At 34.2% G+C, this 26,575-nt stretch overlaps 1 protein-coding gene across 1 annotated transcript in view; it reads left to right on the top strand.

Moving 5' to 3' along the window:
• Nucleotides 1-26,575, top strand: part of LOC138709957 (uncharacterized PE-PGRS family protein PE_PGRS46-like) — a 166,054-nt gene that overhangs the window by 35,191 nt on the left and 104,288 nt on the right. The window contains exons 3-5 of the mRNA XM_069840640.1: nt 6,133-6,363; nt 19,172-19,255; nt 22,828-22,914. Coding sequence (XP_069696741.1) covers nt 6,133-6,363; nt 19,172-19,255; nt 22,828-22,914 — 402 coding nt within the window. The remainder of the gene's footprint in view (nt 1-6,132; nt 6,364-19,171; nt 19,256-22,827; nt 22,915-26,575) is intronic.

The following is a 26,575-nucleotide window of genomic DNA, read 5'->3' as shown; positions in this document are numbered from 1 at the left end:
CAACAGAAATAAGATCAGATGCTCGTGTTATGGCATGTCAGTCAGAGTGGGTCCACAGTGGAAAATATAGCTCTGCGTATATATGTATGAATTTATTTACACTGCTAGTGGGCAAACACCCGGTGCTAGTGGTATACACAATATAAACAATACACAATAAAATTACAATACACAATACAATTATACAATACACAATAAGAATATACAATACAATTTTATATAATAATTACAATTAATAATAATACATAAAATAACATAATTAATAAGTGAACCTAATTTTACAATACAACCTACATATGTATAGACCCTACATAAGTTTCACATTGGTACTGATAATAGTCTTTCACTTTACTCTCATCTCACTCACTGTACTGGCACTATGACGCATTTCACTGACACTATAGAACACATTTCATTGACGCTATAAATTATCACTGATCGGAACTATTCACTGCACTGTAAACCATAACTTCACTGACTCACCTCGCTTCACTGATACAACAGCTCAAATAAGACAAATACTTACACCCTTATGCATACTTATAAACAGAACTACATTAAAAATAAACATTTCTAGTCTAAGACCCTCTTACACGCTATTTTCAAATAATTTACAATTCAAACCAAGGGAGTAACTCGTTAGGCTAAATAAAATACATGCCACCTTAAAAAAAATTAAATGTTAAATGTCACCTTAATTTTAATTTACAATTTATACACAACTTTTTAAGTTAATTTTTAATCTCCTTAAGGAAGGACAGCCCTCAAAACCGCTGCAGGTAGGTCATTCCAATCATTTATAGTTCTATTTAAAAATGAGAATTTACCTACACTCGTTTTCTGTTTCCTACATTTGATTTTAAAATCATGATCGTTCCTACCATAATACGTTCGCTTTTCTAACCGAGCCGTTATGTCTACCCATGCTTTCTGATCTAGATGTGCTCTATACAATGATGTTATTCTAGTTTTTCTACATATTATTTTAATGTACCGAAATACATATGATATTTCCATGCAGATATTCTGCGTCATCATACGATGAAAGAGTAATGGAACGGAGAAAAATTCTCTCCGGCGCCGGGATTTGAACCCGGGTTTTCAGCTCTACGTGCTGATGCTTTATCCACTAAGCCACACCGGATACAACTCCGACGCCGGTTAGAATCGTTTCCATGCAGATATTCTGCGTCATCATACGATGAAAGAGTAATGGAACGGAGAAAAATTCTCTCCGGCGCCGGGATTTGAACCCGGGTTTTCAGCTCTACGTGCTGATGCTTTATCCACTAATTCTAACCGGCGTCGGAGTTGTATCCGGTGTGGCTTAGTGGATAAAGCATCAGCACGTAGAGCTGAAAACCCGGGTTCAAATTCCGGCGCCGGAGAGAATTTTTCTCCGTTCCATTACTCTTTCATCGTAGTTTTTCTACGTCTGTTTTCCAAAGTTTCCCATTTCAGTTCTTTGATCATATCGTTTCCGTCTTCTATTTTACCTTTAACAAATTTAGCTGGCCTATACTGAATTCTTTCTAAGGAATTTATCTGATATATTCTATAGGGATCCCAACATGTGTATTTGGATTCAGTACTGAAAACGCTTAATGGTCACATTTACGCCTTGAGGTCATGTTGTGAGAATGAGTAACGTACAAGAGCATAAGATATGAATATTATTAATTCTCTTCCCAATTTGGTAGAAATAGAGAGAGGCATTGATGAAGTAGCGTCTCGGGTTCCAGGTTACGTAATTCAAATAAAAATTTTCGTTCTAATTACCTAACACACCATGATTAAGAAATGAGCTGACCGCACAGCCTTAGGGCAGCAGCAGGGAATGAGGTTATCTGTGCAAGTACAAGTTTTTAAGCAGAGGCTCCTAATTACCTCTGAGGAGGGAGAGTAAAAGTGGCGCTGTTTTTTACCGCCACACCAGACCTGCAACGTCCTTCAAGAGTCTTATCAGTCATGGAGGAGAAAATATCTCTCTAGTATAAAAATCAAAGAGTAATGACTTCTCTTTCGAATTCCACATAGATGTGTTACAAAACTGAGAGAAAAGGTTATAACGGTAATGATATGCCATATTAATTTAAATTAAAATTGAATTTTATAGACACAATTGAGAGAAAGCGATTGTGATCGTGCGCCTGAATACAATGGATTCTAAAGTAAATGTCACGTGACTAAAATCATGAATTGGGTTGAAATTTTTCATGATCAGAAGGTAAAAAACTAACTCCGCGGGAAGTGCTAAATCAAGCATCAAGTGAAACGGTTGCTGTTTAGGGTTTAAGACGGTAGGTCACATCCAGAGGCCCCAAGATATTTATTTATTTATTTATTCACTTATTTACTTATTTATTTATTTACTTATTTATTTATTTACTATTTACTTATTTATTTATTTATTTATTTATTTATTTAACCTGGTAGAGGTAAGGCCATCAGGTCTTCTCTCCCCCTCTATCAGGGGATTACAACTACAATATTAAGAATACAATTACAATTATAATTACAATTAATATTAAATTTACAAATACAATAAAAATCAAAGTACTAAAAGATTAACTGATTAATAAAAGCTAGACAGTTTATTGTGAAAGTTAAGAAGAGAGAAGCATTTATTTTATTGATTAAGTGAAAATTAAACCTACTCTACGCAGTAAGAAAATGCTTAATAATTTTGCTTTTGAACGCTACTAAATTCCGACAGTCTCTGATGTCACTGGGTAGGGTATTCCACAAGCGCGAGAGCGAGATTGTGTATGATGATGAATACGATGTGTTGGTACTGTATGGCTAGTATGCGGCTATTTTGCGTGCGTGTGAAGAGATTATATGATGACAGGTAACTGAAACGGGAGGCAAGCTAGGTAGGTGTAGAGGTGTGAAGTACTTGGAAAAGGAGAACAAGCGAATGAAAATTTCTACGTTCGTTAAGCCGTAGCCAGTTTAGAGTTTGGAAGGATGGGGTAATATAGTCAACGCGACGGACATCGCAGACGAAGCGAACACAAGAATTATGAAGAATTATGAAGATATGGAGGGTAGCTGTGAATATATTGACTAAGCAGTCGCGGACAGTCGATGAGGGGTGGTCCTCCAGCTTGGAGGTTGGGCGAAGGGCTAACAATTCATCACCGTAAAAAACAACTTGTTACGAAAACTCAAAAGAAGCCTCGGAACCTTTAGGGAGGCCGAGACGTAGATGGAAAGATAATATTAAAATCGATTTGAGGGAGGTGGGACATGATGATAGAGACTGGATTGGTCTTGCTCAGGATAGGGACCAATGGCGGGCTTATGTGAGGGCGGCAATGAACCACCGGGTTCCTTAAAAGCCAGTAATTAAGTAAGTAAGTAAGTCAGATCATTTTGGTATTTGGTACTAGAAAGATGGCGATAGTTGTCATGAACTGTATCATTACTAAAATAATTCAGATTTAATATTCAATATTTTGACGGAACATATTTCTGATGAATCGCATTCCTTTATAAATTTTCCTAAGTTTTGAAAGTACTATACAAAGTAAACGTTTATACCCCGGTATCAGAGGCATATACTGTGAATATAGGCTAAAAAGATCATTCCCTAAAATCTGCTATCAATTTTAATTTTGAGTGTTAAATATGTGGGAAACTGTAAGCTAGTGGACAGATAGCTGAAATGCAGCGAGTAAACACTGAATTTTGTTGTTTAATGTGCGTGGGAAAGTCTAAATAATAATCTCTACAAAATCAAAGAATGGTTTCGGAGAAGATGTTTAGCACTTTACTTTGCTCTTTCATTTCTTGACCTCAAGCAATACTTATAATAAACTATATAAAAAATTGAAAATGCACTCACTAATATCTTCTTTCAGAACTTACGTACATAATTTTCTAGGATTTACTTCTTTATCATGAACTTCTACCGATATCTATATTAAATAACTAGTCACAGTTCAAAATATCCTCCATTATTCTCAATTCCTTAACTTCCTAACTGACCTTTATAGGCATCCAAGTTCCACTAACCACACTTTCATCACACTAAACTCGATTTACCACCATTACATCACACGACTACTGAGTCAATTGTGTATACACCCGGTGGCAGTGATATATAATATACAATAATACCATTATAATTCTACAATAATTACAACAATAAAAGAAAAAAATAAAATAAATCTAAATTCATTTCTAATTATAAATATATAGATGCAATAAACCTAGGACTATAAATAAAAAAACTATTCTATAATAACGCCTACAATAAGCAAAAGCAAACCTAACTTATAAGTACTCGTACTTCTATTTCACGCCAACTACACCAATTTAATTAATTACAAACCACATTAATTAAATATCATCTTAATTAATTACATATCACCTTAATTTATTTACATATCAACTAAATTACATATCATCTTAATTAATTACATATCAACTTAATTGATTACATGACACAACTTTGATATTTACACTGCACCTACAATTACATTTTCAGTCTAATCTTCTCTATCTTTCCTCAAATGTATTGACCACCCTGAAAGATTGCCGCAGGTAAGCTGTTCCAGTCTACTATTGTGCGGTTAACAAAGGAAAATTTTGCCACGTCCGTTCTTTGTTTTCTACATTTAAACTTCCTAATATGATCCGCCCTGCCTAAGTATGATGGTGTTGCTAATCTATCATTGATGTCGGTCCATGCTTTGTGTCCCATTTGTGCCTTAAACAATGCGGTGAGTCTGGTTTTTCGTCGCCTTGGTTTGAGAGATTCCCATCCTAAATCTTTTACTATCTCCTCACCATGTCCCTTTCCCATTTTGACATATTTTGCTGCCTTGCGTTGGACCTTTTCTATTGAATCGATTTGGTTTTGTCTGTACGGATCCCAACCTACTGCTCCATATTCCATAATTGCGTGAACAAGGGTTTTGTACGCTAATTCTTTTGACCTTGGGTTAGATTTCTTCAGAATGCGCATAGAGAAATGTAGTGCTTTCCAGGCTTTCCTTGTGGTATTAGTGGCTTGTTCGTCTCAACCCAGTTTGTTACTAAAATAAGAATTTACAAGTGTTCACTTGTGGCACCGATGTACGATTCACCTGATATCTGAGACAAATTACTTTATGCATTCTACAGAAGGATATTGATTTACTTTTACTGACATTGATTTTCATTTTACTTTCTGTCGTCCAGGTTTCAATAACGTAAAGATCGTTTTGTAAGGCGGCGATATCGGATTCGTCAATTAATTAATATTACTTACTTAGTTACTGGCTTTTAAGGAACCAGGAGGTTCATTGCCGCCCTCACATAAGCCCGCCAATGGTCCCTATCCTGAGCAAGATTAATCCAGTCTCTACCGACATATCCCACCTCCCTCAAATCCATTTTAATATTATCTTCCCACCTACGTCTCGGCCTCCCCAAAGGTCTTTTTCCCTCCGGCCTCCCAACTAACACTCTATATCCATTTCTGGATTCGCCCATACGTGCTACATGCCCTGCCCATCTCAAACGTCTGGATTTTATGTTCATAATTATGTCAGGTGAAGAATACAATGCGTGCAGCTCTCCGTTGTGTAACTTTCTCCATTCTCCTGCAACTTCATCCCTCTTAGCCCCAAATATTTTCCTAAGAACCTTATTCTCAAACACCCTTAATCTCTGTTCCTCTCTCAAAGTGAGAGTCCAAGTTTCACAACCATACAGAACAACCGGTAATATAACTTTTTATAAATTCTAACTTTCAGATTTTTTGACAGAAGACTAGATGGCAAAAGCTTCTCAACCGAATAATAACAGGCATTTCCCATATTTATTCTGCGTTTAATTTCCTCCCGAGTGTCATTTATATTTGTTACTGTTGCTCCAAGATATTTGAATTTTTCACCTCTTCGAAAGATAAATCTCCCATTTTTATAGTTCCATTTCGTACAATATTCTGGTCACGAGACATTAATTAATATTGCTTTTGTCATATAAAATTTCGTTTTGTTTTTCTTCTGCTCATCTGTCAAATTGGTTAGCTCTCGTTGAACAGCTCCGTTACAATATTTCATAGGAGATACCATTGTGAGACAGTAATCTTAGGTAAGAAGAACAGGACAGACATGTGAAGAGAGTGTTCTGTTGCAGCAACTGGAGAACGACATGGTGCGCGCAGCCAGGGCTGGGGCGGCTGCGGAGGCCGTGCGCCTGGAACAGAAGCTGGAGGACGAGATACTGGCCACGGCCGTGAAGAAGCTGACGGCTCACCGCGGTGACAAGGCCAAGCAGGCGGAGGACCTGCTGGAGCTGCAGGACTTGGTGCGCCGCGATAAGAGGGCCGTCGAGTTGCTAAGCAGCGTGCTGGGTAGCAGCAGCGGGGTGAGTGAAACATACTAATGTCAATGTCGTAAATGATGAAGAAGCGAATTTCTATGAATGACGATTTTTCGATATTATAATTTTTTGAAAAGAATATTACTACAAATAATACATCGAATATACACCTGAGCCCTTTACCTTCAACATAAATAACTCAGGATTTTTTAAAATTAATGTTCAGTTACAGTTTAATAAACTTACCCAGACGAAAAAACTTGTAGTAATAACTAAGCTTCGATGATAATGGGTCATTTTCAGAATTTGTATAACAATGACGTCCATCAATTCATACCCTTCCTATTATTTCATTTATAACGATAGAGTTATAAATTCTTAACAGTGAGTAGTTTCAATACTAATGTAGTAAACGTCACAAGAATTATTTCCTTCATGTGAAAGATTTCACGAGAATAAAATAAAATTCTCATAGTAACAGCTAAAATGCCGTGTCCATACTAGTTAAGTATTTAAAATGGAGCATGATTATGTCCAGATAAACGTTTGTTTTATAATGCAATTGAGAAAAATATTAAAGAAACATTTGATATTATCAAAACTTCTTCACTTATGTCTGAGTTTATATTTCCTTAAATATCATTGTCTCTAGTCCAGTAAATCAGTCAGGTCTGTTACACCATTCTGTTCCTATGGATACACAGTTGATAAAGAAATCCCACAGATGTCAGCACAAGCCAGGATGATGCACAAAGACCCATTTTGATTGTATTGCTATGTTCACCCATTTTGATTTGGCGAGTTTATATGTCAAACTCTTGCTTTGTGTTTTAGTCTAAGCGTGCATTTTTACTCTATCAGATCTGTTTGTGTTGTGTTTTCCACAAATAACAACACATAAAGTCAAGATCAAGAGCACATAATAGTAAACGTGAACAGAAGTTGAGTTGCTATTTTGAAGATTTTTAAGGAAACACATTTTAGGTTAGCACATGCTTATGTTTGTTTTGTCATGTCTGTTACCAGTCAGATCTGTTACTTCATGTCATGTCTGTTACATTATATAAAACAATGCCTTATTTTTTTTCTAATTATCTATCATTAAAGAAACTGAGGCTCAAATATCTTCGCCTTAAGGGCAATCTACTAAGATAATTGTTACTGAAAGAATGCTTTTCTATTAGTTACTCAAGAAGTTATTATCTTTATATTAGGTAACAGATCTGATATTAAGATATTTAAAATATTTGTTCATTTTTGATCTGAAGTTAGTTCTGTTACTATTCTAGGACCTATCTTACACTGTTTGAAGAATATCTGATATAGAAAATAAAGAAATCCCATTTCTATAAAAGATTCACTGTCTTGTAACAAACCTGACATTTAGCCGACCATCAAAGATTCACTGAAACTTGTAGAGAATGCTATAAAGCAAGGTGAGTGTACAGTGGCTGATTACTAAGGCAGGGACATTGCACTATATTAATACATGCAGAATATGCACTAAATAATACTTTTAATTTTGACGTTCTCAATCGTCCATTTGTTATACAAATTTTGCAAATGACCCAAATACATTCTACTATGGTCGTCAGTATTCCAAACGGAAGATACATCACGTGGCATTCCACAAAGAATAGCAATCGCCATGAGAATAGTTTCTTTTGTGTAGGCTGACCAGAAGTCCCCGATTTTCGGGGACAGTCCCCAGTTTTGAGTTGCTGTCCCCGGGGAGCAAATGTCCCCTTTTTGTCCTCGGAAATGAATTTTGTCCCCAGAAATTTTGATTTTGTTTCAATGACATTTTACACATGAATATTTAATTATCGTGATGAAACTGCTGTGATTCATGCAGATTTCTGAACGGTTCTCAGTATGAAACAAAAAAACCAGCGAGCACAGTATAAGATATTCTGCAACTCTTTAAGAAGAACATACGATACGATCTTTGTCTTCATTCGCGTGGCGCGGAAGTGTTAGAATTGCTGCAGCCTCCATTTCTTAAGTAGTTCAAAAAATGAAAAGTTTTGTGACAAACCAACAGGTGAAAATTGGTGTAATGTTTTTCAACATTAAAAAAATCTATTGCATTTGAAAATCTTCTCAAAATAGTGTCATTAATCATGTGTCTTTCAGTCAGTAATTCATCAGTTGAAAGACTCTTCTCCACAATGAACTCAATCTGGACTGATGACAAGTCAAGATTGAAAATGTTACAAGTGAAAACAAACTTTTATTTCTCATGTGAAGAAGTTAGTGTGAAGCTGTATGGGAATAAACAGATCTTTAAAAAGATACATTCTTCAGATCAGTACTTGTAAAATGTGTGTGTGTTAGAATTCAGTGCGTACAATATCATGTGAAAGACTTCGATACATGCATCATTACTGAAACTGAAATCTTAGTGGCCATAATTATGTATAGAAGTTATGTGTGTTTATTCATTTAATTCCAGAAAGTTAAGATACTCTACAAATTTATTGTGCAAAGTTCTATCATTGTACCTACTGTTACATGTAATTTCTGCAATATTTCAACGGATAGTGACTAGATAAGTGTTTATGGTTTTTCTTGAAAATGCCGATGTCCCCTGTTGGACCATAAAAAATCTGGTCAGCCTACTTTTGTGGAAAAAGTCAAATTCACGATTCGATTAAAATCAGCCTTAATAAGTTACAATAATTGAAGAATTTCTATTTTAAAGTTGAATTTTGCAAAATCTCAAATAGGAAGGAATAGTAACGCACTAGACTCTCATTCGAGAGACCTCGGGTTCAAACCTCGTGGCCAGTCTGACTGGGGGTTTTCATGGTTCCCCTCAGTCACAAAAGTAAATGTAGGATTGGAAAATTTCCTCCTATGATTCATCACCGCCTTTATCACCATTATCATAATCGTTAAAAAAAAACTGAGATCTAAAATGAATGTATATAGACCCTATAACATATGACAATAGAAAGAGAATCACTACAACAGTCCACGGGTCTACTGATGTACGCAAAAATGCTACATAAGCGGTATGACATAAGCAGGCTATTATGTTAAAAATATTAAGACAACATACAAATTATTTTCTTTAATAATACAGAGTGTCCCATTTATCTTGTGCACCTCTTATAACTTTTTTTGTTTGGATAGGTATTGTAATTTTTGTTTTGAGTGTTATGTTAGAACGAAGGGCTAACATGAGCGTGGAGATTTGGTGCATGTAACTACATAAGTACAAGATACACGTGACGTCATCAATTTTTCAAATAGCACTACATACTTTAATCATGTTACATGGGGAAATTCCACAGATAGTAACAGTATATTCCTATTACAAAAAAGAGTAATTAAAATAATAGTAGGTGCCAAATCTAGGGAATCGTGTAGGACTATTTAAAAAAAACTGCAAATAATGTCCATGGCTTGTCTGTATATATTTTCATTAATAATCTTCCTCGTATGTAATCGTGAAAACTTTGTAACAAATTCAATAGTTCATAGCATAAATACACGTCAAAAAATGACTTTCATACTCCATCGGTAAGTCTAAAATACTATAAAAAAATAAGTGCGTTATATGGCAGTAAAAATGTTTAATATCCCCCCTATCGATACAAAAAATGAAACTCAAAACATAAAATTATTTAGGGCCAAATTAAAGAAGTACCTAATTTCTCATGCCTTCTATTCTGTAGGTGAATTCATGACATTCAATAACGCTTCATGAAATTGATACTAAAACTCTGTGTTGTACTAGTAGACTATATTGTAAATCTCGTCTATATATATTTCATCTAGACTGTGCCTGTAAATTAAGACTTTATAATAGTATTAAGTTTTTTGACTTGTTCCATATTCTAGCTGCAAAGTAATGTATGAATACCATGTAATGTTAATAAATACAATAAAATACAATTGATTACACACATTAAGACGAGTTCAAAAATGTATCACAATGTCACCTTCCAATCAATAACAACAAAACGAAACAAAAACGTGCTTCCAATGTGGTAATGTTATGCTTTGAGAGTCATAGAAGATGTTCCAAATGGTGACCATTCACATTAATGCACATTCGAAGGCGTTCCCCGAAAAACCTTATGACTGCCCGGCATGTTGCTGGCTGAATGGACACACAAGCCTGTCGAATGCGTTGCTGCATGTCGTCTGGTGTTGTCAGGATGTTCTGGTAGACACTGTCCTTTACAGTTCCCACAGGAAGAAGTCGAGTGGCGACAGGTCCGGAGAACGTGTAGGCCACTGTACGTGGATTGTGGCGTCGACAGTTGTGATTTTTTTATGTTAAGACAACAAACACACAACACACGACGTGTACGGACGTCAGTCGTCTTTTGTTTTGTGTAAGTTAATGCACAAGATGAATGGGGCACCACAACAAACGGCACATTCTGATGGCATTCATTTTGCATTTTGTTGTTGTTATAGATTGGGAAGGTGACATTGTGATACATTTTTGAAGTCGTCTAAATGTGTGTAATCAATGTAACATGATTAAAGTAGGTAGTACTATTTGAAAAATTGATGACGTCACGTGTATCTTGTACCATAGTGTAGTTACATGCACCAAATTTCCACACTCATCTTAGCCCCTCGTTCTAACATAACTCTCAGAAACAAAAATCCCAATACCTGTCCAAACAAAAAAGTTATAATAGGTGCACAAGATAAATGGGACAACCTGTATAGGCCTACAAAGTCTTAATCCAGTAGTTTTTGACCTTTACAAATATGTTTATAGTCAATAGATTCTACAAGTCCCTGTACCTTTCGATTAACGATTGTATTCTGCATAATAATCTCTATCACAACCAACAATCTTTCCATCGACATATAATATCCTTTTATTATATGAAATTTTCTTGGCAAAAATATAGACACTGTAAACAAGAAAGTAGGCGAGCTCTTAATTTTTGTAAAATGTTACTGGAGGTCAAGAGTGACGAAACATTACTACTATGTAAATATTGTATATCTATTTCCTTTTCACTGTCATGCCTGCACTGTATATATTCAGCACAAACTTCATTTAAGATTTCCTCTTGTTTGTGTCAATTATTAGAATTGTGTTGTAGCTATACATGTTCTGCTTTCACGTAGTCATCTTCGGAACAGCCAAGTACCTTGTTTGTGGGTTTGCATAAATTATAATGTCTTCCATTCTGCTTTGTATATCAGTGTCAGTTAACGTGGGTTCAATTTCCGGTCAGTCAGCAAGGAGAGAATTGGCGATTGTTAATATTCCTCTAGATGATCTTGCGTTATTCGTGGTCTTTCACAGTACCATTAGCGTGACCAGACTAACCGCTTTCAGCTGGTTTCAGTATATAATCGATAATCGGAGTGCGGCAGCATTGATCTCTAACAATGCAAATTATGACTGAATTAGTGATAACTTGAAGACAACTTCAACACGAAGACGAAATTGGAGGCGACGAATGTGATTAGGATGATGTGATGATAAAGAAGCAAATGAAATTGCACTTTACTGTCGCATTACACGAAACATATAGAAATTTATAATACAATCAATATATTCTGAAAATGTGGTGAAATTACGTTAGTACAGAGTAATTGGTGACGTCTATATCCCTATAAATGATACTATCTGAAATTAAATTGAGAAATCTGAAATACTATTGATGTTTTCTGAAATACTATTGATAGTATCTGAAATTGAATTGACTAATCTGAAATAGAAATGATACTATCGGAAATTAAATTGAGAAATCTGAAATACTATTGATGTTTTCTGAAATACAATTGATAGTATCTGAAATTGAATTAACTAATCTGAAATAGAAATGATACTATCTGAAATTAAATTGAGAAATCTCAAATACTATTGATGTTTTCTGAAATACTATTGATAGTATCTGAAATTGAATTGACTAATCTGAAATAGAAATGATACTATCTGAAATTAAATTGAGAAATCTGAAATACCATTGATGTTTTCTGAAATACAATTGATAGTATCTGAAATTGAATTGACTAATATGAAATAGAAATGATACTATCTGAAATTAAATTGAGAAATCGGAAATACTATTGATGTTTTCTGAAATACAATTGATACTATCTCAAATTGAATTGACTAATCTGAAATACAAATGATACTATCTGAAATTAAATTGACAAATCTGAAATACTATTTATGTTTTCTGAAATATAATTGATACTATCTGAAATTAAAGTGACAAATCTGAAATACTATTTATGTTTTCTGAAATACTATTGATAGTATCTGAAATTGAATTGACTAATCTGAAATAGAAATGATACCATCGGAAATTAAATTGAGAAATCTGAAATACTATTTATGTTTTCTGAAATACTATTGATAGTATCTGAAATTGAATTGACTAATCTGAAATAGAAATGATACCATCGGAAATTAAATTGAGAAATCTGAAATACTATTGATGTTTTCTGAAATACAATTGATAGTATCTGAAATTGAATTAACTAATCTGAAATAGAAATGATACTATCTGAAATTAAATTGAGAAATCTGAAATACTATTGATGTTTTCTGAAATACTATTGATAGTATCTGAAATTGAATTGACTAATCTGAAATAGAAATGATACTATCTGAAATTAAATTGAGAAATCTGAAATACCATTGATGTTTTCTGAAATACAATTGATAGTATCTGAAATTGAATTGACTAATATGAAATAGAAATGATACTATCTGAAATTAAATTGAGAAATCGGAAATACTATTGATGTTTTCTGAAATACAATTGATACTATCTCAAATTGAATTGACTAATCTGAAATACAAACGATACTATCTGAAATTAAATTGACAAATCTGAAATACTATTTATGTTTTCTGAAATATAATTGATACTATCTGAAATTAAAGTGACAAATCTGAAATACTGTTTATGTTTTCTGAAATACAATTGATACTATCTGAAATTGAATTGACTAATCTGAAATACAAATGATACTATCTGAAATACAATTGGTAATATCTGAAATTGAATTGACTAATCTGAAATACTATTGATGTTTCCTGAAATACAATTGATACTATCTGAAATTGAATTGACTAATCTGAAATACAAATGATACTATCTGAAATACAATTGATAATATCTGAAATTGAATTGACTAGTCTGAAATACAAATTATACTGTCTGAAATTAAATTGACAAATCTGAAATACTATTTATGTTTTCTGAAATACAATTGATACTATCTGAAATTGATTTGACTAATCTGAAATACAAATTATACTATTTGAAATACAATTGATAATATCTGAAATTGAATTGACTAATCTGAAATACAATTGATACAATCTGAAATTGAATTAACTAATCTGAAATAGAAATTATACTATCTGAAATTAAATTGAGAAATCTGAATTACTATTGATGTTTTCTGAAATACAATTGATACTATCTGAAATTGAATTGACTAATCTGAAATACAAATGATACTATCTGAAATACAATTGATACTATCTGAAATTGAATTGACTACTCTGAAATAAAAATTATACTATCTGAAATTAATTTGACAAATCTGAAATACAATTAATGTTTTCGGAAATACAATTGATACTATTTGAAATTGAATTGACTAATCTGAAATACAAATGATACTCTCCGAAATTAAACTGACTAATCTGAAATACAATTGATGTTTTATGAAATACAATTAATACTATCTTAAATAGAATTAACTAATCTGAAATACAATTGATACTATCTGAAATTAAATTGATATTTTCTGAAATACAACTGGAAAGGTGTAGTAAGCTTTTAGCATCGACGAAATGAGTGATAATGAAATGTTATTTTGCGAGATGAGACCGAGAATTATCCTTGTAATTACCTGATATTCGCCTTACAGTTGGGGGAAATCTCGGAAAAAACCCAACCGGATAATCAGCCTAAGCGGGAATCGAACTCATGCCCGAGCGGAACTCCGGATCAACAGGCAAACATGTCTACCACTTGCTCTACGCCGGTGGCTAGTAAATAATCTCTAAGACTTACTTTGCTGGCCGGAAATTGAATCTGTATCACAAAGAGTATCACTGATCCACAGCAAACGGCAAAATTCATTTATGTGAAACACCTACAGAGTGCTGCAATAGTTGCTTTCCGAAGATCTGAAACTATACGTGCAATCTTTCAATACTGTGCTGTACTGTATGTTTTGTGTCAGTAGATGTACATTAGAGTTAGAAGGGTGTTGTAGACTTAGTTGTGGTGATGGTATTATTTAGGGGAGCAGTGGTGGTAACGCAAACAGCGAGGGCGGAGATGGAGGAGGTTCCAATATCCTCAGCCTACTATCCGGCGTCTTGGGCTCGCTTTTCGGAGTGAGTATATTGCCTGGAGCACACACCTTCAGATCTCCAAGCAGATTATGTTATAATTTTGGAAGTGATGCTTCAATTATGTAAAGTCAGATTATTAAAACAGAAATATTTATTCAGGAGATAAACGTTTCTAGCTTTAAAACTCAATGTTTAGCTGTTTTATACACTTCTGGTGTGAAGTTGTCTGAAGTGCATTTAGTGGCTGTGGGAATACAAATCAAATATTCCTTCTTAATTATTCATAACTGTAAATGCTATAAACTTGATTCTGCAATCGTATTGCTTTTATCAATTTTAAAATTACAATCATTTTTTATTTAACGTCTCACTTAAGCTATACAGAACTGAACTTTCACTAACGATAATGGAGAAATAATGAATGAAAACAGAAGGGAAGCATCAATACTTGGAGCAAACTCGCCCTGCAGCCACTTCTTCTACAATATCTCTCAGAAGATTCTGGGAATCGAATCCTGGTTACTGTGACGAGAAAATTTATTCTTGGAAGGAAGAAGGGATATATTTCGTGTGAATTATAATTACTTGCTGGTCATTTAAATAAAAACAGTTGTTACAGATTCAAAATCTTATTTTACTTGCATATTTAAATGAATATACGAAGAGCTGTTTTGTAAATAGAACAATATACAGTGTAAGTTTGTATTTAATTAGTTTGTTACCCAACTGCCTAGGGACAGTTTGTACATATGTGTTTAATTAGTTTGTTACCCAACTGCCTAGGGATAGTTTGTACGTATGTATTTAAATAGTTTGTTACCCAACTGCCTAGGGATAGTTTGTACATATGTATTTAATAGTTAGTTTGTTACTCAACTGCCTAGGGATAGTTTGTACATATGTATTTAATAATTAGTTTGTTACCCAACTGCCTAGGGATAGTTTGTACATATGTATTTAATAATTAGTTTGTTACCCAACTGCCTAGGGATAGTTTGTACATATGTATTTAATAATTAGTTTGTTACCCAACTGCCTAGGGATAGTTTGTACGTATGTATTTAATTAGTTTGTTACCCAACTGCCTAGGGATAGTTTGTACATATGTATTTAATAATTAGTTTGTTACCCAACTGCCTAGGGATAGTTTGTACATATGTATTTAATAATTAGTTTGTTACCCAACTGCCTAGGGATAGTTTGTACATATGTATTTAATAATTAGTTTGTTACCCAACTGCCTAGGGATAGTTTGTACATATGTATTTAATAATTAGTTTGTTACCCAACTGCCTAGGGATAGTTTGTACATATGTATTTAATAATTAGTTTGTTACCCAACTGCCTAGGGATAGTTTGTACATATGTATTTAATAATTAGTTTGTTACCCAACTGCCTAGGGATAGTTTGTACATATGTATTTGATAATTAGTTTGTTACCCAACTGCCTAGGGATAGTTTGTACGTATGTATTTAAATAGTTTGTTACCCAACTGCCTAGGGATAGTTTGTACATATGTATTTAATAATTAGTTTGTTACCCAACTGCCTAGGGATAGTTTGTACGTATGTATTTAATTAGTTTGTTACCCAACTGCCTAGGATAGTTTGTACATATGTATTTAATAATTAGTTTGTTACCCAACTGCCTAGGGATAGTTTGTACGTATGTATTTAATAATGAGTTTGTTACCCAACTGCCTAGGGATAGTTTGTACATATGTATTTAATAATTAGTTTGTTATCCAACTGCCTAGGGATAGTTTGTACATATGTATTTAATAATTAGTTTGTTACCCAACTGCCTAGGGATAGTTTGTACGTATGTATTTAATAATTAGTTTGTTACCCAACTGCCTAGGGATAGTTTGTAAATATGTATTTAATTGCTTTGTTACCCAACTGCTTAGGGATAGTTTGTACATATGTATTTAATAATTAGTTTGTTACCCAACTGCCTAGGGATAGTTTGTACGTATGTCTTTATTTAGTTTGTTACCCAACTGCCTAGGGATAGTTTGTACATATGTATTTAATTAGTTTCTGTACAGTGTGCACATTAGCTAGAGCATTCGACTTTGTGATGTCTTGCTTCCTATGTTATTAAAAGCAAATACAATGAACTTCCCATTAACGCTGCTACGTTGAGTGAGTCGTTAGACTTGATTACCGTCGTCGTAATACTTTCACATTACGAAAAATTAGTAATACATTTATTTAATGATTCAACAACAATAACAAAATAACTTCCGAATATGTATGATAAGAACTTTCTTGTGTTAAATTTTAACGTACCTTGTTAACATGTTTTCGACCTATTTTGGGCCATCTTCAGAACTGGTCGTTGTTGGTCTTGGCGCCTCTTGTTTCCTGTTAGGGTGCGTTCATAGTGTAGAGTCAAAGAGTGTATATGTTTTGAAATTGAGTTGTGTGTTGAGAATATCGATGGTGTGTGTTTTCGTGTGTCTGTATATTTCATATTGTTCTAGTGTGTTGAGTTTCTGGCCTTTTGGTTGGATGTGCAGTATTTCCATGTCTGTGTTGATGTGTCTGTAGGTGTAGTTGGCATTTGTGATGTGTTCTGCATATGTGGAGGTGTTTTGTAATTTTGTTATGGCTGTGATGTGTTCTTTGTAACGTGTTTGCAATGATCTGCGCGTCTGTCCTATGTAGAAGTTGTTGCAGGTGTTACATTTGAGTTTGTATACGCGTGTGTGGTTGTATTTGTTTGTTTGTGTTGTTTATGTGTTGAGATGTTTTTGTAGAGTGTTATTTGTTCTGTATGCGATGTTGTAATTTACTTTCTTGAATGAGGTTGCAATTTCATGTGTGTTTTTGTTTTCGTATGTTAGTATGATGTAGTTTTTGTGTTCTCGTGTTTTTGTTGTATTCTTCTGTTTTTTTGTGGTTTTGTTTTGTCTTACGTATTATGTTGTCTATTATGTTGGGGTTGTATCCGTTTTCTTGTGCTATGTATCTGATTGTGTTTAGTTCTTCGTCGTAATCCTGTTGGTTCATTGGTATGATGAGTAGTCTGTGTACCATTGTTCGGAATGCAGATTGTTTGTGTTGTGTGGGGTGGTTGAATTGAAAATAACAAATCTATAAATTTTCTAGACATCACAATAACAGAAGTGGACAACAAACACACATTCAAAGTATACAGAAAACCAACAACAACACACATACACAACACATCCAACCATCCAACACAACACAAACAAGCTGCATTCCGAACAATGGTACACAGACTACTCAACATACCAATTAACCAACAGGATTACAACGAAGAACTAAACACAATCAAATACATAGCACAAGAAAACGGATACAACCCCAACATAATAGACAACATAATACGTAAGACAAAACAAAACCACAAAAAACAGAAGAATACAACACAAACACAAGAACACAAAAAATACATCATACTAACATACGAAAACAAAAACACACATGAAATTGCAACCTCATTCAAGAAAGTAAATTACAACATCGCATACAGAACAAAATAACACTCTACAAAAACATCTCAACACACAAACAAACAAATACAACCACACACCCGTATACAAACTCAAATGTAACACCTGCAACAACTTCTACATAGGACAGACACGCAGATCATTTCAAACACGTTACAAAGAACACATCACAGCCATAACAAAATTACAAAACACCTCCACATATGCAGAACACATCACAAATGCCAACTACACCTACAGACACATCAACACAGACATGGAAATACTGCACATCCAACCAAAAGGCCAGAAACTCAACACATTAGAACAATATGAAATATACAGACACACGAAAACACACCCCAACGATATTCTCAACATACAACTCAATTTCAAAACACATACACTCTTTGACTCTACACTACGAACGCACCCTAACAGGAAACAAGAGGCGCCAAGACCAACAACGACCAGTTCTGAAGATGGCCCAAAATAGGTCGAAAACATGTTAACAAGGTACGTTAAAATTTAACACAAGAATGTTCTTATCATACATATTCCGAAGTGATACAGTGTTAAAAGTTGTGTAATCAAGATGTATAACAAAAAAACAATGATGATACTAATAATTATTGCAGCTGAGTTTGTAGCTTAGCGCTAGCATTTCGTCTTCAATACAGATGGACTAGGACGACTACGTCCAAACCAATAGGACTGTAATAAAGAGAGGAGTTCATACGGCAGATTAAGTATAATTTGTCAAAAAGCTTCTGAAAACAAGCAGCGGAGCGCCACATGCACAAAAATAGCGGGAATTTCAAAAGTACAGAATCAAGAAAATGGAATTGGCTATATAAAGTTTGTAAAGAAGATTGCAAAAAAGTGATATCTGAAATATTGTTACAATAAAGTACTCCTATAATATTATGGAATCAACTAAAATCATTATTAAAGAAATGAGAATTGAAACAAGCGTTTAGAATAATTATTTCCACATAGGCAGCAAGGCATTGTACAGTAGATTTACTATTTGAGTGTTTCGTGGGACTTAGTTGTGGTGCTGGTATTATACAGGGAAGCAGTGGTGGTGGGGGTGGAGATGACAGCGAAAGTGGCGGAGGCTCCAACATCCTCAGCCTCGTTTCAGGACTTCTAGGAGTGAGTATAATATGCTATACATTCATTATAGTTTGTGTACACACTTAGTTGTTTTATAGCTTACTTTAGTGTTTACATTTTTTCTTGCACGAAATTACATGGTATCTCAGAGAATTTAATTTTTATTTGAGGCGGTTCCTTCCAAAACTTGCCTTATCCATTAAAAAAAAGTGAGTTAGTAGTACCCTGGCTTTCTTTGTTAGTCGTGTAATAATTCTATCGTAAGCAATTGTGTTGAAACTTCTTTTTTTCCCCCCATAGATATCTGTAACGAATATTCATTCACAATGAAAATTAAACATAACCGTAATATAAAGACAGAAGTTTGCGGGCCAGGTTATCAAATAGGATCACTCACAATAATTCACATAAACACTGACATTAACATTACCGTTAGACATTAACATGAAAGTATGCGAACTCCAAACTTTCATGCTTATGCTTACGTGATTTGCAAACAGAACACAATCGTGGAGCGCTGAAGTATACGACAGAATATGAGGAAATGGCATCGTTGTTATATTTCCATGGTTACCAAGTATCTTTGCGGCTATGTTTATGTTCCCATCGTGAATGATGGTATGACTTCTTGATTTTACCGTAACGTTTACATTTTTAAGTTAACGCTTACGTTATGTTTAATTTTCATTGTGAATGAGCCTTATAGTGTTATTCCCTAACTTGCCGTATCCATCCATCGTACTTGTCATTCGATAACTCGCATAATATAATTAATCAATAAATAACAGACTTTTGGGCACGTGATATGACGACATATTTTTTCCCGCGGTTTGTGTCTGTCCACGTTTACGGTGCATCACAGTCATTATTCTTATTTCAAAGCCTTTTTATATGATGTGAATAGGTAACTGAATCAGTAATATCACAGTCTCGTATATACACTCACGAAGCTTGAGTTGTTGAGGTTGCTAGGAACAATAGACTTTGCAGGTACTATTTCGCATTTGCAGCGAATGAGGCGATAGTAGCGATCCTAGTGGTTAGCAACTATCTATGGATGCATTTTTATTACATACTGAGCTTCATAACTGTATATACTAGAGTGTGGTAATACCTATATCTTCCAGTTCATTATTAATATTCAGAGGATGTCAGAGAATATTATTCCTGCTGCTAAATGTAAAGGAATTCGATGTACGGAAAAGCGACACAGACTCCTGGGAATGAGAACGTGGAGATAAGGAAGCAATTCAGCGGATGAGGAATTATTTTTCAAACATCCTAAAGTCTTCAATTTAAGGAGGGATTGCTCAGTAAATAATTAGAAATTTGCTGCTGAGGATATGCTGAAAAAATTTCCATTATGACATTTGAAATCTTCCTGCGAAACGATCCCTTATCAGTATAGGTGCACAGGGAAGTGTGATAGTTAGGTGATAATCTCACTGTATTACAGACATCGGTGTGGGGAAATCGGTGATGAAAAAAAGGAAAACGTCTGAGAGACGTGAACATGCCTTCTGTAGAATTGCCAGGAGTAGTCCTAACCCCTGCCAAAGTGAAGAATGTAAATGTCAACAATTTGCTAGAAGAGGATTTTAGGTTACACTGAGAAAAGAATGAGTTGCTTATCTTTCATAAGAAATTGTTCACAACCGTTCAGCTCTAGAAGTGAAAAATTACCTTGAGGGGAGAGGATGGTATTTTTTTGGTGAAAAATGAGCAAATTAAAAAAAAAATTCTTTCAAATACTCTGTGGAATGCATAGCATAACATTTTGTGGGTATTATTGCCCTTATAGGATGTCGAATCGCCATTTTTAAACTTCCTGCGTTATGGATTTTTAAATCACTCGCCCACTTTTATTTTTGTTTCCGGTAAATTAAATTTTTAAACAATTTTTTTTCTTTAAAATACCCTTTGATATATTTGGAATGCATTGCATAACATTTTGTGGGTATTTGTGCCCTTATCGGAAGCTGAGACGTCATTTTTAAACTTTCTGCGCTACGGATTTTTAAATCACTCGCCCGCTTTTATCAGTTTCCAGTAACTTCATTTTTTTTGCTACATTGCCAGACAAAAGTGGATATAATTTCTGAACTATTAAAGATACATGCATGAAACTGAGAACACACATTCTTTAGACTATTAGGAAACTTTTCTCTGTAACAGAATTTTGTTAATTGATTTCATTTTAAAAATACATCCGTTTGTTTTCAAGAAAGGAAATTAGAAAATCGTTATTAAAATTTAATTGTTTATTTTACAAACGTAGGGACTAGTATCAAAACTCTGTTACAGATAGTTTGTAGGACATGCGTTTGCAAATACATTGCAAAAAACTGTTTGAATCTATCTTTAAAAACGGTTTAGATATATCGGTTTTAGTACAATCCTGCATTGGGTATATATATATATATATTTTTTCAAATTTGGGCCCCCAAATATATATATATATATTTTTTTTTTCAAAATATTTTTATTCGGTTAAGTTGCCACAGCTATGAGCTCTCTACATATAAAAAATTAATATTTCACACCAAATAGGAAAAAAGTTTTAAAAAATACCATCCTCTCCCCTTAAAGAAGAGGAAGTTTTTAAGGATGTGAAGAAGAGGTATCAGATTTTAAAAGTGTAATTCAAATTATGAACGTAACAAATTTGTAGGGGATTGGAAATAATTTGGGTATAACATAACCCATTTCCACTTACATGTTTGTAACTCTTCATTAATCATATTTTATAATATGTTTCTGTTGTTTCTGAAACTTGTGTTTCTAGAATGTTCCTATGGTATTGTCACAAAATTATTTATTTTATTTTATGGGTTTGTATAATTAATAAATGTTATATTTTGTACTGTATTATCATAGCTCACTATTTTTTTTTCCAAATTTATGTTCTTTCCATAGTGTTTTGAGACAAATAAAATCACGTAAGATAAATTGTGGTCTGGAAGCCACACTATAGGTGAAAATGTGTTAATTTTTGTTCTTGTGTTCCGAATAAAGTTATATAAAATAATGTGACTTACACATGTTGTGATTTTCAAGACGGAATATTCATAGAGCTAAAAAAGAAGAGCCAATTAATACGACCTATTTTCTCTTGTGTTGCCTCAAATATAGTTTTTAACCAAAATAAAAAGTTAAACAACTAGGATTGTGTTGATAATATTTATAATTCCCTGCCTGGTAATGGTCTCGATCTTGGTTTGAATTGTTAGCAAAATATCCAGGAAGTCTGACTCAGGATTACAGGAATTATGTGTTGTTTTGCTTTCCTGAAAAAGTACTTATAGTGAATAAGCCAAGTTCTGGAAAGAACCGCCTCATGTCTTCTGTTATCATTGCATGTTTAATTTTGTTTTTGTTTTTTGTTTTTTGCTTATTCTTGCATATTACTTCTGTAGGTACATATTTTAGAAATTTCGGTGTAAGATACCCCACTCGTACTTGTTTCATTTATAAGTTTCTCGCATGTACATTTCTCGTTTCAAAAAGGTCATTTAGAAGAATTACTTCGAAAATAGACAGCAAGGCACTGTACAGTAGATTTACTATTAGTGTTTTTCGTGGGGCTTAGATGTGGTGCTGGTATTATACAGGGAAGCAGTGGTGGTGGGGGTGGAGACGACGACAGCGAAAGTGGAGGAGGCTCCAACATCCTCAGCCTCGTTTCAGGACTGCTAGGAGTGAGTATAATATGCTATACATTCATTGTAATTTGTGTATATACTTCAGTTGTTTTATAGCTTACTGTAGTGCTTATATTTCTCTTGTACAAAATTACAAAGTATCTCAGAAAATTTAAGTTTTATTCTTCTGTTATCACTTCATGGTTATTTTTGTCTTTTGAGTTATTCTTGTATATTACTTCTGTACATATTTTAGAGGTTTCGGTGTAAGTATCCTACTTGTATTCGTTTTATGTATATATTTCTCGCATGTACAGTTTTATATTTAAAAAGGGATGGGTGATGTAAATAAAAGTGAGATGCAATGAGTGAGTTTGAAGTTTTGAGCTAGCGGAGATTCAAGTTGACTTTGAAATACACCTCGCAATGTACGTAGATAAAAAAGCCAATGTGATGCATCTTTACTGTAAGCTAGAGACTGAACTATATCCAGCTTAGTTAAAACAGCACGTGTTTCTAATACAACTCCATTGTTGCGTCGCGTGGACGCTTGATCTGAAATAAAAGTAGTATTGTCCCATTCATTAGGTTAACATTCGGCTTGTCAAACATCAGCGGTCGGTCTGTCTTTGTTATTGCTCACTGCCAACAATCAACACCAGTCAACGTAAATAGTGCAAATTTTAATTTAGAGATGGGAAAAGTTGTTATTTTCTCGTAACAGTTCTAACTGTTCCAGTTCCATGAAAATACTAGGTTCCAAATAACAGTAACACCATTATATACGCCGAAGTTCAATTCACAGCAACGGATAGAATCCCTCTTCTCCAGTGTATTTCCCTTTGTGGCCTGACTCCATGTTGTTACCATAACAGATAAATTCTGTAGGATTAGAAATTAATCTTTACATATATATATATATATATATGTTCATTGCCGCCCTCACATAAGCCCGCCATTGGTCCCTATCCTGAACAAGATTAATCCAGTCTCTACCATCATATCCCACCTCCCTCAAATCCATTTTAATATTATCTTCCCACCTATGTCTCGGCCTCCCCAAAGGTCTTTTTCCCTCCGGCCTCCCAACTAACACTCTATATGCATTTCTGGATTCGCCCATACGTGCTACATGTCCTGCCCATCTCAAACATCTGGTTTTATATATATAATTTAATTTCGGTTATATTTATGCATGGTGTCAGATCAGGATTAAAAGTTGGTATTGATTTTGTCCCTGAAAATTGTTAAAAGTAGCCAGATGTAGTGACAAAGTCGCTAAATTGACAACACTGCAGTGCCAAAGTTATTCCGTTCTGTGGAACAGGTGTCGTCATCGTAAGCAACGGTTGTCATAATGTGGTTCCATAACAACAAGTATTTTGTAACAGCAAGTATTTTGGAACTGCAAGTATTTTGTAAAACAGGTACAGTACTACTAGTATGTAATGCAACAGTGGTGTTTTGGAACAGGCTGTTACGTTATTCATAACCCAAGATCGAGTATTTCGTAACAGCAAATACTTTGAAACTGCAAATATTTTGTATAACAGGAGTATGTAATGTAACAGTGGTATTTTGGAACGAGCCAGTGAGTAAGAGCTCAATGGAAGAACCACGTACGACTAGTACGTAATGTAACAGTGGTATTTAGGAACATGTACGTATGTACGTACGACTAGTATGCAATATAACAGTGGTGTTTAGGACGTTAAATGATCACATACTTCCCTGTATGCCATGTGATGCAGTACGATGTTATAATGAGTCGAGATGTGAATTCCTGGAAATGAAATCTTTTCTAGTGCTAAATTGAATTTGTAGATCAGGTTTGTTCGAAGCAGGAAATGTAATGTAATTTTAAATTATTTGTAAATTGGTCACGAAATCGAAGTGGATCTGAATGGTAAATAAAACCTAACCTATTCTTTCTCTTCTGCTTAGCTGAAGGTCACAATAGTGTTCAATTTCTCAAAAAATTATTAAATAAAAACTATAATCATTTCGGCCGTGCTAAAATTCATATTAATACCGTCATGAAGAGTAATAATCTCATTGTAATTAAATATGAAAATTTACCGTTGTATTTTTTTTAATCAAAAGAACTTCAACAACACAGTCACGTTTCAATAGACTTTAGTTTAATTTCAAGAACTGGTAATGAAATTAAAAATGTAAAATTTTTGGAACTAAAACATAACCTATATACATCTCCCTTGATAAAATTCATATTGCAGTTGCTATAATACAGGCATTATGTTATTTCCTATACTCAGTAACATTAGTTCCAAGATAATGTGTACATTTTTTAAAGACGATCTTTGTATCTTTACTATTTATCTTTTACTTTAGTTTCAACATTTATTTCAGTACGACGAAAGGATTCCCAATTCTGCTTTCAAACAGTGGCGCCAACTTCTATGGGCTCGTGGGGCCAGAGCCAACTCAATAATTTGTCGTGTTGAGATTTATTTAACTTACTGTATACCTCATATGTCTGAGCCCACCCAGTATTTTCAAAAGTTGGCGCCACTGCTTCCTATAGTGCCAAACATGTTCCGTTCTGTAGAACAGGCGTTGTCATAATGTAGTTCCAAAGCGAAACGAGTATTTTGTAACGGCAAGTATTTCGTACTATCTCAGAACAACACTGATATTTTGGAACGTAGTATTCCAAGGTGCTGTTACTTTCTGGAACAGTTCCAAGCAAGGAATTGTTTCAAAATAACTGTTACGTTGTTTTTCCCCCACCTCTACGAAGATAGCACAGAGCTACTCTACCTTTATTGAAATTATTAAAGAACAAGTTATATGTTCAAACTCTCAGCAGTCAGAGATCTGGAAAAAGAAGGTTGAAGCAATTTTGGAAATAACGAATACCGGAAAAAATGGGGATTGAACTTTCGGAAACACAAGTATTCTTAAAAACCATATAGCCTACATGAAAAGTAGAGTGAAAAAATCAGATGTGAAATAACTGGCTCTAAGCCCATACAAAGGCGATTGGAATTTAAGTGGCTACTTTTATTAAAACATAATAATAAATTCTAGTGTTTGACATACATCAAAATAATTTCTTCTTTCCCGCTGTTTCCATTCTTACTTTGTATTTTCTAGTGCCTCGGTTGTAGATGGAAACTTAATCCAGTTTTCTGACCCCCTTGCAATGCACTGGGCAACTTTCCAAAACGTAACAAGACGCAACAGTCGATCCACAACAATATGCTCTGCCACGCCACGTGATAACACCGCATACCGCAAGAAAATGTTCATTTTTTGTTCTGCATTGAGAGCACCACTCTCTTTTCATGAACTGCCCTGTTCCGAAAGCCATTGCACGTCTTTTAAATCGATACAATATGAGATTCCCTCCGAATCTTTCAGATTTTCCTTCTCCTATTAAGCAACATTGTGAACTCTGCCATCCTACTTTCCAATCTCACTGTCAACTGTAGGGACACCTACTGAGGTACCTCGGAAACGTTTAAGATACATCTCAAATATACGAGATCCATTTAAACTTTATCCACCTCTCGACTGAGATATGTCTCGTTAGCGGGGGTCTATTGCACTTCCATCTCAATAGCGCAGACAACCATTGAGACACATGATTTTTATCCATCTGACAGTGATAAGTGAGATTGATCTTGAAATTTTGAGATGTATCTTCATTCTCACTTTTATTGACATCACCCAAATCATTTAGAAGAATTATTTT

The sequence above is a fragment of the Periplaneta americana genome, chromosome 12 (assembly GCF_040183065.1).
Source record: "Periplaneta americana isolate PAMFEO1 chromosome 12, P.americana_PAMFEO1_priV1, whole genome shotgun sequence".
NCBI lineage: Eukaryota > Metazoa > Arthropoda > Insecta > Blattodea > Blattidae > Periplaneta > Periplaneta americana.
Note: the sequence above shows the minus strand (reverse complement) of the source record. Positions and strands in the feature narration are given on the sequence as shown.